General features: G+C 30.2%; 1 protein-coding gene across 8 annotated transcripts in view; it reads left to right on the top strand.

Moving 5' to 3' along the window:
- LOC124533752 (potassium voltage-gated channel subfamily H member 8) overlaps positions 1–17,893 on the top strand; it is an 80,217-nt gene that overhangs the window by 42,711 nt on the left and 19,613 nt on the right. For all 8 annotated transcript variants that reach the window (XM_047109228.1, XM_047109229.1, XM_047109235.1 and 5 more), the window contains exon 2: positions 1,723–1,836. In XM_047109228.1, coding sequence (XP_046965184.1) covers positions 1,761–1,836 — 76 coding nt within the window. In that variant the 5' untranslated portion in view covers positions 1,723–1,760. The remainder of the gene's footprint in view (positions 1–1,722; positions 1,837–17,893) is intronic.

A 17,893-nucleotide genomic window follows, 5' to 3' on the forward strand; every position in this document is an offset into this window, starting at 1 on the left:
ATACATCGGAAAGAATATGGCAAAAGGACGTACCTCAAAAACACATTAATTCATATTTATTACCTGCGCATTTATGAAACATAAAAAGTTTACGAGAAGCTAGAAAGGCTGCAGGCATATTCTTGCGCCTCAGTTTATGGGTCAACTCAAATAGAGCTTTAATTACACAGGAAGATTTATAGAGAAGACTAATGAAAATGCGGATGCTGAGTACTAACCGCTGTTAATTATTATTTTATCAAATCTTTATGAGATATTAATTTATACGTATTTCATTTAATATCTCCTGTTGTTAAAGTTTTACGGTTTTTTTTCTTTAAATCTAGTCATCTTCTTGATATTATTAATTTAAAAAAATATTAATTAAAAGAGAAAGCAAGTACACTCGTTCGTTTCACTATTGGACGATAATGTTTAGTACTCTTCTTAGTTTGTTCTCTTTGTAAAAATATTTAATTTGCAAGAACGGGTAACATTATGGTGAAATAAATAACACATATTCCATAAAATATCAGTATGGGCCATGTGCCTGAATCCTCTGGTCGTGTTGGATTGCCATCCCATCCATCGATGATGAAATAAGAATGAGAATAATGCAAACAAGTGTTTTAAAGTCAAGCGTGTTGACATTTTCTCCTACACATATAATTAGTTTCTGAGTTTGGCTGCATTGAGAGATTTACTGTTAGAAGGAGATTATAACTAATGCTAAATATAAAGGATTTTATAGCTATAAAAACAAGTTAAATAATCGTCTCAGAATTGATTTTAAAAAATGTATTTTGATATTTGTTCCCTATAACGATTCAGTATTCACCTTATACGTAACAAATCAAATCAAATCAATTATATTCAAGTAAACTTCACAATGAAGCGTTTTTGAACAATCCAGGTTGACGTAGAAATATATGATAAATCATCTTTAACTGACCAAAAAACTGAACAAATAACAATAATAAGAATGAAATACAGCTGAATATTAGATAAATGTATAATCATGAAAATTACTGGATACACGCGAATGAAAGTTTTCTTAGAGCAAGTAACTTATGATTCAAACATAATAATGTCAGGTATCAGTAAGTAAGTCGATAGCGCTACGGATTTCAGGGTGGCTATCGATATGAAAATAGCAGGTTCGAAGTTCACAGTTAGCTTACGCTAAACTGTATTGTATTTTAATGGTAATATTTTAAAAATATATTGTTAACTTTTGAATACAATCTAGTAAATAATGGATGTATTATACATATGTACCCATAATTATTACTTTTTAACTTAAATCTCTAAGAAAGGCGAATAAAGCGACGGCATTTTAGCTATAACAATACAAGATTCATTTCAGCTTTCATGGAACACAAAAATCTTTAAGATATAAATAGAATTCAAACACAAGTATAATATGATGTAGGTATTTAATGACGATTTATTTTAATGTATAAATTATACTTTCTTTTATGTATTTCAAATATTTATTAAAATATTATTCTGAAAACTTTTAATACATTACTTCATAAAGAAACATTTCATTTTACACGCGTTCCATGACTAATTGTGTTGTGTAAATTTAACAACCAATAAGCATATCAAAGGGATATTAAACATATTTAAAATACGGAATTTAAAAGCGAATGTATGGTGTACTGTTGGTTTTTGTACTCGACGTTGTGTTTAAATAAGAATATGTTACGGGTGTATGCTTAAGCTATATTATCTTTGCAGGTGGAGGGCGGTAAGCGCGAGGCGCGCGGCGCGGGGTGATGCCGGTGCGAAAGGGGCTGCTCGCGCCCCAGAACACATTCCTCGATACCATCGCCACACGCTTCGATGGCACACGTGAGTGAGACAAATATCAAAGAATATAACAGCTCCAAGTCAAATAAATATCAAATATTAAAATGGACTTGTATTACATATAACTTTATTTATATATTTTAAAGTATAAAGGAATTCCACCAACCCGCATTGGAACAGCGTGGTGGAATATGTTCCAATCTCTCTCCTTAATGGAAGAGGAGGCCTTATCTCAGCAGTGGGAAATTTACAGGCTGTTACTTTACTTTACTTTTACTTTAAGTATAAAGGATGCTTGAGAATGTTTTTAATAACGCAGCGCTCTGGGTTCTAATTGTAACCATTAGAACTTTGTAGATTAAGATTGTTTATACATATGTACTTATAAATAGTGTGCATGATATTATGAGACCGTGAGGCGTTACAAACATGTCTACTAATCTACTTTATTTACGTATACCAATACGGGGTTTTATTGGTTTAATTTTCTTCTAATGTGGCATAAATAATTTGTTTAATATTACTTATTATATTATGTACATAACATTGGATATAGAAATATATATTTTTTATTACAGATAAAATAACCCTTAAAATGCAATGCAATGTTTAAAATTGGCTAGAAGTTCACAAAGGTTTAGTAAAAAACACTGTTTAATTACGTAATACCTCTACAAAATAAGTAGTTGGAAACTAATTTATCACAACTTTAATATCTAAAGCTGTAACGATAAGCACTTTCATGAAGTAAATTAACAAAGTACTCTAAAGAAAACACGAGAACCGAGGCTATTTATTTGACTTTAAGAGTCTTTAAAAGGAAGTTTTCCTACAGATTAATTGGAGATATCCAATATTTAAACATACGATTGGTTTGAAGATACTGAAGTTATTCATGCAGATTCTATAGCTTATAATTATTTACTTAGTACTTCTTTCATACGTGCTTTTGTTTATAAGTATTCGTACTCCAATATATTAAATGAAGTACGCTTTGACAAGGATTTTATAAAATATGTCATATCGACGGTAGGTCAAACCACAACTCAATAATATTCATATTTATATATTTCATGATTTATTGTATGATCCAAGGACTTAGATTTTTTGGAATTATTATCTGAACTCTAACATGCATAATAAATAAATTGGAATTTTTCCTCAGCAGCGGTAACTCAAAGGACGCCTTTATAAATATTAATCAAATAATATAATTTCAGCCACCAACTGTAAATTCCAAACAAAATTGAACATATTGTTTTGTTGATTAGTGAATATGAAGTTACTTTTTAACCCTATATTATAACAGCCCGTAGCACGCTTGGAGCTTATTTTATCACATTGCTCGATTGCGGATTATTGGATACACGTGTGACGGAATTTCTTCTTCCACATGTCTTTCTTATAATATTTTACTTCACGGCTGGGAACAAAAGATAAGAATATGAAAACTATTGAATAGACCTTAACTTGAACCCGCTTTCATCAATTTAGAGACAGTTATTTTCATTGGGCATTTATAATATATCGAAACCAAATATCATTTTTCTCAAACATAAATGCAATTGTATACAAAAAAAAACCAGTGTATGAAAACTAACCTGCAAGTCCAAGTATTAATGTAAAGTCGCAGTAGAGCTGATCATATCTTAACATCACAACAAAAAACATTAAATATTTTAGTCTGGTAGAGATCAAAATGTGTGTGTTTTGTGGGATCCAAATTTAGCAAAACTTAATTAATATTTAAATTAAATACAAAATGAATGTATTTTATTAAGCTTCGTATGACATTACGTAATCCTTCTGCTCTCTCGAAATCATATAATACAAACCTTCATATGAATTAAATATAATCAGTCACCATGAGCTTAACTTTATAGAACTGAAGCCCTACGAGCAATATAATGATGTATTTTCTCCGTGGATAAAATTAATCAAAGATTATATCCCAAAAAATAATATAAAAGTTTAACTGATTATCTTGCCTTTATCATGAAATCTGTAATACAAATTGCTACGAATGAGTCTACGCTGTATCCTACAACCTTTATAAAAAATAGGGCGTTCCCTGTCAAGCGATGGCGAGGGTGCGGCTCTATTCAAAAGAAATAATATTTTTTCTTAAGCTCAATCGCAAATCTGTTGAAAAGGAAGATTGATACCTCGGCTTCATTTTAAAAGGATATAAGCGAATTCAAAAAAAGAACGAAATATAAAACCTGTGTACCATTTCATGCAAACTTTTTCTTAACTAATTGTCTTCGTACAATTTTAAATAATAATATTTTCATTAATTATACGGTCCCGTCGTAAAAAAGTTATGCGTTCTTATTTCACACTTTTTATGAGAGACCCGTCGAAACCAATTTCCTAATTGCTAGCACTTTCTGTATTGAAACCAATTATAGAAGTATATAACTGTTAAATTGATAATTAAAGTTGAGAAAATGGCTTTGTTTATTTATACGAGAGTATGCGTTATATAATATAAGGTTTGTAGTACTATTTCTGTACACAGAAGTTTGCAAGGACTGAATGAAGGCTAGAAAAATCCTTGACTTAAAATAAAGAATGCTATTCATCACGGCCTTGCTTTTTGCAATTTTTTTTATTATGTATGTATGTGCTACCATGGAGTACGTTTTTTTTAACCCAAAAATACATATGTTTTATCTCAGTATTCTAAAACGAAATTTTTAAATGACTTATTAATTTAATTAAAAGCTTGAAGAATGCCTATATATTGAAGTGTAGTAATAGTAATGTTCTATATATACCATCATGGAAAAGCGGTGAAGGAAAATATTGTAACTGAAAGCGTGTCAGGTTAATCTCGACCCTATGTATATAAACCAACCCACACTGGTGTAATAAGCTTCGAACCTTTACCTCGACAAAAAAGGGTCCATTTCCTATTATTGTGACATTTACTGGCCGTCATTACTTACTAAATTCTATTAGTATAATAAGAAAGCTAAAATATTATATTTTTTTGTTATTTAGTAAATTAAGTTTTAATGTCAATTTTATTATATGAATTCATTACTTTTGCATACTTAAAAAAAAGAAAAACAAGATATGAATAATTATAAGAAGACACGGCTCCCACTTGCACGTTAATACATTATTAAAGCATTACACATTATGCCCTGACATGCATTCGGACATACGTCAAGAACGTACATAGACGAGTAGGAGACGCACCGTGCAATAAAATAATGTTAAATACGTTAAACAGCTTAAAGTGCTATGCACAATCTCAATAAAGTAGTTTGATTGCACATAATACGTAGTGCAATCGGCGCCAGTTTCAATTAACGGCCTGTTATTTCGATTCAACCGGCGCAATGACCGTATCATCTGTATTTAGCATTTCACAAACGTATATTTTGGGTTGTATACCGTGTACTGCATGGTTATGTGTACATTATTCAAAGAAAGTTTCAATCTATACTTGATATAGTCCTATTGATTATGAACAACTACACTAATATGAAACTTACCTACTATATGTAAGATACTATAACTATGTATAAGATTAAATAATGTTTTTTACTGTTCTTAAACAAAAACTACAAACGTTTTTTTTATTGAATGGTATAATTACAAAGATTTATTAATTTGTAAAACAATGTTTTCGCAATAATATACTATGTTGAACAAAATTATATGGATGGTTTTCAAAAGCTTTTAAATCTTGTATAGCGAAATATAGTTTTTAATTGCCTGTTGGTATATTTACCTCAAGAGTATAAGAGTAATAGTAGTGTTTATGGGGAATTATTGAAACAAAATGAACCGATGAATGTTACGCATTTATTTTATAGTTTTGATCGTGGAACATTTGGTCAACTTATAACGTTGCAAGCGGGCGAGGTCCATAAATAGAATAATGTTATAGTGAATGCATTTTGTTTGAAAAATCTTTTTGTTAAAATAATCTTAGTAACAGTCATATTTAAAATATTCATATCATATTTAAAGCCAAACAAACTTCCGGGCCTCGAAAAGCATCGATAGCCTTAAAGTGTGGATATAAGTCAAATGCCACGTAAAAAACCTCTGTAATTGTGGAGAAAAGTTTAACAGTAAGCCTGTTAAACTAGTGCTAGTGTAATCTCTCCTGCTCAAATTTATTATTTGACAGAGTATTTGCATTGCAATTTGTATGTGTCGAGTACGTAAGAAAATCGTTAAAATATATAAAAAATATATTCTACACAAAGTAAGCAAAAGGCTCCCTTAGTATTTAGTTTTTAGTTACTTATTATTCTGATATAACGGAAAAAACCTGTAGTTAGACAGCTTGCGAAAAAAATCCTCTCCAGGCCTAGGCTTCCTTGACAATGGTTACCGTTTACGAAATCGCCAAGTAGAGTCAAAAATCAACGACGTTGTACAACCCGCACAGTCGTACATAAGCTTACTTCAGGAATAACGGAGTAAAACTCTTGACTTTTTACACTAATACTTTATTCTTCACGTATACATTATTAATTTTGAACTGAATACACAAATATTTCTCGAACATTTATTTACAACAATACCAAACGCGCGTTAATTTCAGTACAGTGACATCTATTATATAAATAATAAAACATATTAGAAATGACTTTAAACTAAATACTTTTTGCACAGCTCTGATCTGACGTTGTATTTAAAAAGTTACGCCTAAAGACATTAATCAAACTATAGCGATTATACAGACGTAACTATTATAATATTTACATATGTAATCACGATACTTAAATATGAATGACTAATTTGCGGTACGACCATTTGCAATTATTTTTTGATAAAGCAGAATACTTAAAAAAAGAACTGAAATCAATTAAAAAATACAGACAAAATTTAGCGTCTAAAAAATACATAACCAATATATTTCGATCAAAATTTATCATTAAAAAAATGTTAGAGCAGTTTAACATTATTGTTATTAAAATATTTACAATACCTAAATCAGTTATTTCTGAATTCAGTGCCAGCCAAACTAAATCAATTTAGAAATAAATACACATCACATAGATACATCTTGTTTTTCTTGGCTAGCCTTTAAACAATAACCTCCTTGTTCGGCTAAAAAATATTTATGGCTAACTGTGACGTAACTTAGTAGCTTAATATGATATTTATTCAAACATCAGAATATAAAGTAAAGATACATTTTTTAAACGGTAATAAAAACAATCACAGCTTATGTATAGAACACTTTTTAAATGTATCATTTTCATTTTAAACATTTTAATAAATTATTCGTACAAAAATAAACCTTTTAGAAATATCTACTTTATATATTACAATCTAACTTATTGTAGAAATAGAAAAATATAGATTTATATATAGATATTTTACAGGAACATTTAAATGAAAAAATATTGATATGTCGCTGTAACTAATTAAAAATGAGATAAAATTTAATTATAAGAACACAGGCTTGAAAGTCGATCAATCGAAAGATACATACAAATCTAAGTTTTCAATATCAGATTTTGTATATGGTTACAGCTGTAAAACTAGCAAGTGATATTTAGATTACTATATAAATAATATTAGTTTCAAGACATTATTAATTTGCAAATAGACAATTAATTTGCCACCTCAGCGATAAGTGTCAGCTCCACGAGAGACGAGATCAGAAAAGTTAGACAATTATATGACATTAATGCTACTCGAAAATAATCTTCGAGCAGTTTTTAATTTAGGAGTTTCTTCGGCTGTTTTTAATAACATACTAATACTTACGTTCGCTTTTATATTCAGTTCATACTTATTTAAAACATTACAACACTAGATTTAGCCACGATAAAATGTAAATTATAGAATTTAATTCACATTAGCCATCTTAAAGACATTTTTAAATGTCGCTATGTACTTATATACAATTTGCTCTCGCAAAAGGTATTGAATGCTTTGTTAATATTTAGTCGCGATTCGAATGCGAATAAAAGTGAATACTGTATAAATGTAGAGTTTATATCGCTTGAAAACGACACAGACTGGTGAAATTGTACCGTTTGCGTTTCACGTCTCCATCGCTTTTCAAATAAAAATTGAAAGCGTATTTATTCTGGTCAATTTAAAACGTGATATGTAAATTCGTATTATCTGGCTAACTGTTGTAGTGCATCAGCTTTGTATGTGTGTGTGTATTCAATTCACGTGTACTCTGATCGATCTGAATTTTATATAGAGATTATGGTGCCTACTATTTTATTACAATTTATCTCGTTGGTAAAGATCTAAATATACTGGTTACTTATTTATTCTAAAATCTTTACCTTCACTAAGGTGGTAGGTTTTGGCCGAGTTGTGAATAATTCTAAAATGTTTTACTTGAGTAAAATTTATGTCAAGAAATCCATCCATGTTATTATTACGTAAAATGTAAAACAATAATGAAATGATATTTACCAAGATCGGTTAGCACAAAAACCTTTTTGTACTATTTTAAAACAGTCATCGAATGAGTTAATTTTAATACATGCTTTCCATATTGTAATCGATAATAACTGTACCATTTTCCAATGCGTCGAGCGCTAACGCTAACGTTCCTGAATGCATTTAAATCCACGTTATACAAAACATTAGTCAATTTGTAGGTAATTGAATCATGACAACCGCAAATGTTTGTTTAATAACTGGACGTTCAGCAATTTACCTATTTAGTAGTTTCAACGTTTCATTATTGGTTACCTAACGATTTTACTAATGAGCCCATGTTTTTTTTCTTTATAAACCATAATTTAAGTTAAAGTAACTCTGATTAAATCCATAGATATAATCACCGCTACAAAAATGTGAATAAAATCTTATTTTGAGTGGTTCCACTTATTTGGGTTCAAATTTCGGTGAAAGATTTGAACGATGACGATAAAGGATGGTTCGAGTGGTTTCGAGTGGTATTCCATTGATCCACATTTTCCTTACGTATTTAGAAACATTTTCCATACATTTTTAAGCCTTTTTTCTACTTGGTGGTAGGGCTTTGTGCAAACCCACCTACCACCCACTCATCAGTTATTCTACCGCCAAATAACAGTACTCAGTATTGTTGTGTTCCGGTTTGAAGGGTGAGTGAGCCAGTGTAACTACAGGCACAAGGGACATGACATCTTAGTTTCCAAGGTTGGTGGCACATTGACGATGTAAAGAATAGTTAATATTTCTTACAGCGTCATTGTCTATGGGTGATGGTGATCACTTACCATCAGGTGGCCCATATGCTCGTCCACCAACCTATACCATAAAAAAAGAAAGAACTTAAATAAATAATGCAATAAGAAATCACATATCAAATTAAAATGCTTGTAACATTCGTACTTTAGACGTTTTAAAAGGAAAATGTAATGTAAGATACACCCGGTGCTATTTTTGGAAATTCGTGTTGAGATGTCGTGTGACGACGAAAGTAGACGCTGAAGACGGAAGCACCGTATTAAATACTCTTACAGAAATATGCTTTAAAAATAAAGAAAGAGGTTCGTTTTGTCAACGACACGGTCTGATGGAACAGCAATAGACACAAAAGGATATTATGTTTTTGTTCTGTTTATTTTAATTTTTCCGACATTCCTTTGTAAAAACTTTCAGACGGGTTTATCTTTTAGTGACTATATGATGCTTACATTAAAAATTATTTATTATTTTCTAAAGAGAGACGAAATGGCTCATGGTCTATCCTTTGATATCTAGTAATGATTTTTCATGTTTATAATTTGATTTTATAAGTCATATTGTGTTTACTGCTGAAGGAAATTATTGAGTTTTCTCCATAATTTTCTTCAGCAGCCTATGTACGAGTACCGTATGATGAATCAGAACTAGAGCATCGTGTGAAATACGTTTCAAACCTTCTCCTTACGATGATGTAATTGATTTAATCGGGCATTTAATAATGTCTAATTTAGCTAAAGAAATATATCTTGCATTCATTTAAAAAATGCTTACAGCGTATTTCATGTATTTAAATATAATGAACGAATTTGGAGACATTTAAGCGTGTTAAACAAATATCAAACACAGAGGAACAGAAATGATACAATTATAATTTCATCTTGGGCTAAATCTGGGAGTAAACACAATTTATGTATAAATTTATACAAATCTTATCTAAATTTAGCAAACTCGATTATATTTAAAGCGGCCCTTTGAAAATATAATTTGCAGTCCGTGAACTGTCGTACAGATTTATGGAGCAGATGTTCCCGACAACATCAAAAACTTTGTTGGAACAGTAATATAAACATTGAAAAATAAAATACACATTATTTATGGTCAAAACGATAAAAAAACAAGGCATTAATAGTATTGTGAGTCGTATCTCACAAAGAGTGCATCAACATTCGTAAAAGCTTTTGCTCTTTAAAAGTTATTTCTTTGAAGACAATATTTATTTTATCACCAAATCTAAAAACAGATGACGTTTCAATGCATCATTGTATGTGTTTATTGATAGCTGTTGCGTGTATCTTGTTACTGATATATTGTTCATAAAACATCACATTTTGTAAATGAATAATGTTTTTATTGCGTCAGAAAATTTCTAACTTACACGCAATATTAAATATTCATATTTGTTGTTTCTTGTTTACTATCTGGAAAGAGTTTATGTGTTTTACATTAAAACTTTTCCTTTATCGCAGTCTTATACACCAACGGTAACCATGATACGAACACACGTCATACATCTGCTGTGTTCAGAATTTCCATTCTCGTCTTTTTCATTTTCAACTTTGAAGTGAAAAGTCTATGCGAGGTGTGCCATATGCTACTACCCTATTTTCCAATGTTGAAGAACCCACTTTTCTTGCATAACGTAAGATACATATCGTCGTATATCGTTAAAAGCTTTTTCCCTCGCTCAATCACAGTCTAAATGAAAATATATCCTCGTGTAAAATACACTCGAGCGTTAATTAATACGTTTAAAACAAATATACGAGTATCTATTTTACAGTGGGTCCATAAACGCGAAGTAGTTTGGGTTATTTGCTAAATGGTTCAAAGTTATCGTGCGTTGGGTGAATGCCTCGCTGCGGTCGTGCCCACATTCCTCTCCCACTTTAAACTAGTTGTACTATCTAATTTTAATATATTGTTATTCATCACCGTTTCGCATGTTACATTGAGATTGAGGGCAAAGTGCTAAATTATTCTCGTTAAAATTTGATTGTTCGAATGTATTGCGTACATTGAACATTGTTTATGAATATGACTTGGAACATTATGGAAAAAAATATTATCACCATTGTACCTAGGCTAACTAATAGCAGCGGTTTTTTCCGTGCCAGGGGAAATCTTTCGAACAGCGGTCTGGCCTAACTTCGCATAACACAGTTACAATCTAAATATATTAATATTTAGTTGTAAATAATAATTATAATTTTTAAATTGTCACTTTAAACCATAAAAAATATACCAACGCAGAATATTATGTTAATTTAAACAATGATTATAATAAAATTCGCGTCAATTATTATTTTAGCTTTATGAAATCTTTTTTTAAAAAACTTCATATTGAAATGCAACATCATTAATATCTATGTGCTATAAATTGTTTATTATATCAGCAAAAATATCCAAAATTACGTTAATTATTAGAGATGTTGTCAAGAGAAACGACGTATTCTTTAATTATATTCTTATGCATATTGTCAATATTACTATAGATTGATCATGATACTATATTTTTTACTATTTTAATTTTATTCCTGTACGAAATTATTAATAGTTATTATAAATTTCTTTTTAACAAGTAAAAGACATTGTATCTATGAATATTTTGTCTCTCAATAAACAGTAAAAACTTCCAAACATTAGACTGAATTGTTTTTGGCAGATTAATCTACAACCTACTCCAATAAGGAATAAAGAAAAATAAACAACTTTGTCACAATAAGTTCGCGATCTTGAATAATATATTATATTTATTATGAATTCGAGAAGACATGCTGTTCTGAATGTCAACGAAGTTGTTTCTGAAAGTTTTGGAAGTAATATTAGTGATAAGTAATTAAATGGAATAGTATCTAATAAATGAATATATAATTAAGCAAGAACTGCTTGCGGTACATATAACAACAGAGCCATTAGGAAATCGCATGGATTATGTAAATCTAAAGCTTTACTGTATGCCTCCATCGACTGGAATAGACTAGTAATTTTTTTTAAATTGATCCAGAATTTGAGCTCATGGCATTAAGAACGTAACTTAATTAAATAATACTATTATATAAAGCAGCCTCCTTAGAGGACATATATACATACGTGTTTACTTACTGGGGCCTCAGGGGGTCAGAAAAACCAGGAATTCTTTATGATGGTTGTCTTCGACACAGTGCGGAGTGGATCTGTGCTCCTTCGCGAGCTGTGCTCCGTCACCGTAGCCCAGCGTAACTCTCTGAAGGAGTAGATACCTACTAAACTAATGTGTTAGCTGTATATTTTATATAAGTATCAATTTATACATTATATGCTAGATAATTTTAAATGAAAAAATTGTTTGATTTAACACTTGAACTGTACAACCACGACGATCTTAATAATATATATGTATATACTAATTTCCAAAATGTTTTTGTTTTCAAAACGGTTAGAGTGAAATATCGATGATGAAAAGTGAAATATTACAGTCAATTACGTCACAAAAGAAACTAGATCGATAATCATTGATATATAGTCTATAACCTAATTAAAAACATAAAATATCTAAATCTTCTCTTGAAAATATTAACCGTTTTTGTAATTGAAACTTACATGAAGAAGATATTATTTTTTTACCTTTAGTTGCGGAATGTTTCCTTAACTTCAATAAATGTTCTCTAAAGGTTTTCATCCAAAATCGATATTTAATGATGTGTTCATAATGGTTGACCTGAAATGTGATTGAATATAGGCTCATGTTTCGACGAAAAGGCACGTAAAGGGAAGGACGGAACCGCCCGCGATGGGTCGCGCCCGCCTTCATCAATTTTCCGTTTTTGCTAAGAGTTCGTTTCAGCGAGCGTCTGATTGAAATTGTTTATCGTCTATATTTATAAGATATTCAGAGTAAATATAATTAAGTAATTACAATGAGACTTTGTTGTTTACTTCATGGTAGGGCTTTGCGCAGGCTCGCCTGAGTAGGAAGTACTTACTCATCGTAACAAAACAATACTTTGTGCTATCTTTGTTGTTATGTTTTACAATTACAGTCATATCGATATAGTATCATAAAAATATGTTTTATATCCTTGTGGACACTTTTATTGAATTAATGCTACAACTAGTAAGAAGGTTGTCGTCGAACTTTCACAATATGGCGTATAGATTCCAGGTGAGTTATAAAGAACGTATCGAGAGAAATCCATACTAAATACATCATATGTTAAATTCTTAATAATAAAAAATGTAATATACTAGTTGTGTTGTTGTTGTTGTTGTTGTTGTTGTTTTAGGGTGTTGGTTGTCATGTGTTAGGCAAAAAAGTAACCTTTATCCTTTCCTGAAGTTCAAGTTTGCTTCATACCAAATTTCATCAAATCTGATTCAGTGATTTGGTCGTGAAAGAGCGACAGACAAAGTTACTATCGCATTTATAACATTGGTACTGATTTGAAGCACGGTACTTATTCAAGCAATATCACATCATTTGTATTAAAGCTACGTACGGTGTTGTAATACTAAAATTCTGGAGGGCGTTTAATAAATAGATTTTGACACTAAAATTCTGTCAGATAAAACAATTGTTCGCGTTGAGTATTAATTATTTTTGATTCGGTTACACTTCAAAATACTATAAACAATAAAGATAATACAACGTAATCCTATTCAAAGTAAACATAGCTTGGAGAAATCTCAACAGGTTTAAGGTTTAAGACTGACGCCCGTAATTTTCCTTTGTCATAGTTAATATCTCTGTCCTTAAATAAAACTCTGAACTGCTGGACGAGTAGTAATGCTTCGTTAAATCAAAATGCAGACAGAGGGAATTATTTTTACGTCGTCTGTATTATTTAACCATATTGGACTTGCACAATTACATTCTATGATATTATTGTTGATATTTTATGATATTTCATCAAAAGCTTTACGATAAATCACTCGGTGACTGTATCACAATATTAATTAATAAAAGCACATTAACCGAAACCCACATAAAATTCGCATGTTTTATTTATAACAGAATATGATATATATTGTGTTATTTACGAATTATAATACTTGTTGAACTCAATGTAGGATATATTATATACTTATACATGTATATATATTAATAACTAATCTATCTTAGTATTTTAAATGTTGAAAATGAGTAACTAGTGAGTTTCTTGTCGGTGCTTCTCAGGCGAATCTACATTCAGAACCTTAAGCTAATTAGCTTCACGTAATATTTTTTGTTAAATGAGGATTCAAAAGTGTTTGTCGAACCATACTTGAATAAAGTATATTTTTATTGGTTTATTGGCATGTATTCATAATTATTAAAAAAATACTTTTTCCTGTATCAATGCTCTGCTTGACCCACAGTATAAGTTATATACTTGATAATAAAGTTAATTTAAGGCACCTCATATATAATACCAAAAATTATAGAAAATCATTTGGTTGTCGAAACTGGGGAATAAGAAATAAGATTTTTTATAGCTAAACTTCCGTAGTATTTTATAACGCGTGAAAATAAAAGTAGCTCACTGCACATATGTAGTTATAACTTTAAAATGCTACATGTTGCACAAAGTACCTAGTCCGAGATAAGTTTCTAGAGGTCACATAATAGCTAGCGAGGGGATGAGGCAAAGGCAAGGAATAATCAAAACTTACCGTACCTTACTTAGCTTTTTCATCTTTAAGATAAATATAAAAAATGTATAGTGAGTTTGTATGTTTGTCGTTGATGTCCCATTTCACGTCTTAACCTCTCAACTGAATATCATGTAAATTAGAGTTAAAACGTCAAAGGATAACTGAAAGGAACAATGGGTACCTTTAACTTACACTATAATTATTTCACTTTTTATCTTAATTGTATTGAAATATATTTTGCTTTGTATGCCGTGGTCTTCGATAATTAAAGGAGCACACAACTTGTTACCCTTATATTGTTTTATTTTAATATGTGTATTTAGTGTATCTTTAATATGTATCCCCAACAAATGGAGACTCATACTCATGAGTTCAATAAATAAATTAAAATACACCCAAGCGAGTCACAAAGTTAATGAACGAAGCTAATAGTTTTATCATTTGTAATCACATCGTAGTGAAAATTACAAGATGGAAAAATACAGAATTAATTGAAATCATACTTGATAATTAATTTCCAATTGTGTAAGTTTGCATTCATATGTTTGCTGATAAACGATTCAGTTGTTCCAAACAAACCGTCACGTTCCGTTCTCTAATTGGGTTTCGTTTACTATCTGGTATTTGCTACAATTTCACGTACAAACTATTGTTAATAAAACCAACACAGGAACAGTTTTTATTATTTGGTTCTGTTATATGTTGTATTTTTGTATTGTAATACTTCGTTAATTAATAAAATGTTTTCATATTCGTATTCGTACATACTATGACTAAAATAATAATGAAGTATTCTTTTTATTTTGAACATTCTTACAAAATGTTTCGGGCAAAAAATAAATGTTTGAATACATTGTACTTGTTATGCTTGTAACTATGTCGTATTAAAAATATTTGAATTAGAGACAAAAGTTTGTTTTCATATACGGGAATTTAAATAGTTCTTAATAACATTTGCAGAGATATAATATTATAATACTTTAAACGTAGATAATATTATTCTTGAAAACCTCAGAGTTTAAAGTTAGAATCTTATCTCAGTGACTAAATTCAGAAAGTTTCTACAAAGTGTGTTTAGTCAAATCTACTGTAACATGGATGATTCACAAAGTCAGTGCAGAGACTCTTTTTATTTTTAATATTTATTAACGATATGTATGAGATAGTTGAGAAACTAACTTATGATGATCTAAATAATACTTTAACAAAATACAAATATTGCATGGGATATACTTCCGAAAAGCCCGTACCTCCGATTGACCTGAATTTTGGTATGTATATGTATTTTGGTACACTGATAATGAATATTATAACCAAAATACCCGTAAATTTCATTTTCAAGGTCAAATACAGAAATAAAGGGTGTTTTTCAAGGTTATAATAAAAATATTAATCTTACAAAAAAAGTTTCCTACAAAAGTTGTAGATCTTAAAAAGATAAATATTCTTTGTTCTATATACTTTTCTCCTAGAGCCAGTCGTTTGTGAAAAAAATGGTATAATGTTTCAAAACGAAAAAATGCATGTTTTTCAAGGTTATTGTAAAAACTATTGGTCAAAGAATAAAATGTTTCCTACAAAAGTTGTAGATAATAAAAATATGAATATTTTTTTGTTACATATACTTTTATCCTAGAACCAGTCGTTTTTGAGAAAATTGTGATAATTTTGTTTTGCTATTATATATAGGTGGTAGGGGAAAGGCCCACTTGAGGGTAACTAGTTACTATCGCTTATAGTCATCGGTGTTTAAATAAATAGTTACCATTCCATACATCGTTAACACGTCACCAATCTTGGACTAATGTTATGTCCCTTGAGCCTCTAGTTACACTGCACATTCGCCCTTTAAAACGGATTACAACAATATTAAGTGTTGTTTGGCGGGGATATATCTAATGAGTCGTTAGTATCTTCTCAATATTTTTATATTTTTTTATTAGTTATATCTGATGTTCTTTACAACAATAATAAACGTGCCTGATACAAGGCATCCTATATATGTATAAGAACAGAATTTCAGATTCGTCACATTTGTATCACATTTAATTAAATAAATAAAATGATATAGGATGTTTATATTAAAGTGGGTACACTTAGAGTTTCTTCACAATATGATTACTACGACATTGTTATATTTATTCACAATAATATAAATCTCATTTGGAAAAACGGTGACAACCATTGTAAAAGCGCGAAGAGAAAGACAAAACTAATACTATGTAGTTTCAGACTTCGCAAAGTTAATACGTCCTTTTTGGGGCACGGTATTCGTTTCGATTATAAGATTCCACGATTATTTTTAAATTAGCCTATGTAATAAACTTTGATAAATAAGGCGTATTAGTCAATATAAGACTATAATAGTAATTGCGTGGATTTAGTATTTGTTGATAGCTATCAGACAGGATATATATAAATTTGATTGTGCTAAGAGAGCCGAGATGGTCTAGTGGTCAGAACGCGTGTATTGACCGATGTTAGCAGGTTCAAAGGCCACCACTGAATTTCCATGTGCTTAATTTGTGTTATAATTCATCCCATAGTCGGTGGTGAAAGAAATCATCGTGAAAATTCCGTCACATATTTATCCACCAACCCGCATTGTGGTGGAATACGCTCCAAATCTTCCCCTCAAAGGGAGAGGAGGCCTTAGCTCGGCAGTTCGAAATTTACAGGTTGTTAATGTAGTAATTGTAATTTATTCATATAATCTTAATCGGTATGGTGGAAAAGAGTAACTATAGTACTAAGTGTTTTGTCGATTTTTCTCGGTAGAATGTAGTTTCCCAATCAGTAGCTTTACGTTTAATTTAACATGACGCTTCAAAAGTGTTTTTATGAGCCTACTTTAATCGATTGATTTTGACTATTGTAACAACCACTAAATCGCTTTTAAAAAACTAATATAAATAATTATTTATTAAAAATATTATCTAATATTTACTTTAAGCATATAGGTACATACATATTTAGAACATTTTATTCTATTTAAATTTTAAATAAATAAAAATCGTACTAATTATTTTTCGTCGGACTGTAACTACACATCTACATTTACATTTCTACTACATCTACAACCACAATATTACAAATAATAAGCTTAAAATAAAATGTAAAAGTAATTAATTTGTGTTTCTTTAATATAAAGTAATGTTGTCTGTCCTTAACATAAAATGGATACAGATATGCATTATTCACGTTGATTAAACTAACTTGTGTTGGTTGGGTGACCCTTTTAGTATTTGAGCTCAAAGCTCTTTTGATAAACGAAGGTGGTTCACCCAACTGAGATGAAAATGCTGGCTGA

The sequence above is a fragment of the Vanessa cardui genome, chromosome 11 (genome assembly GCF_905220365.1).
Source record: "Vanessa cardui chromosome 11, ilVanCard2.1, whole genome shotgun sequence".
Taxonomy (NCBI): Eukaryota; Metazoa; Arthropoda; class Insecta; order Lepidoptera; family Nymphalidae; genus Vanessa; species Vanessa cardui.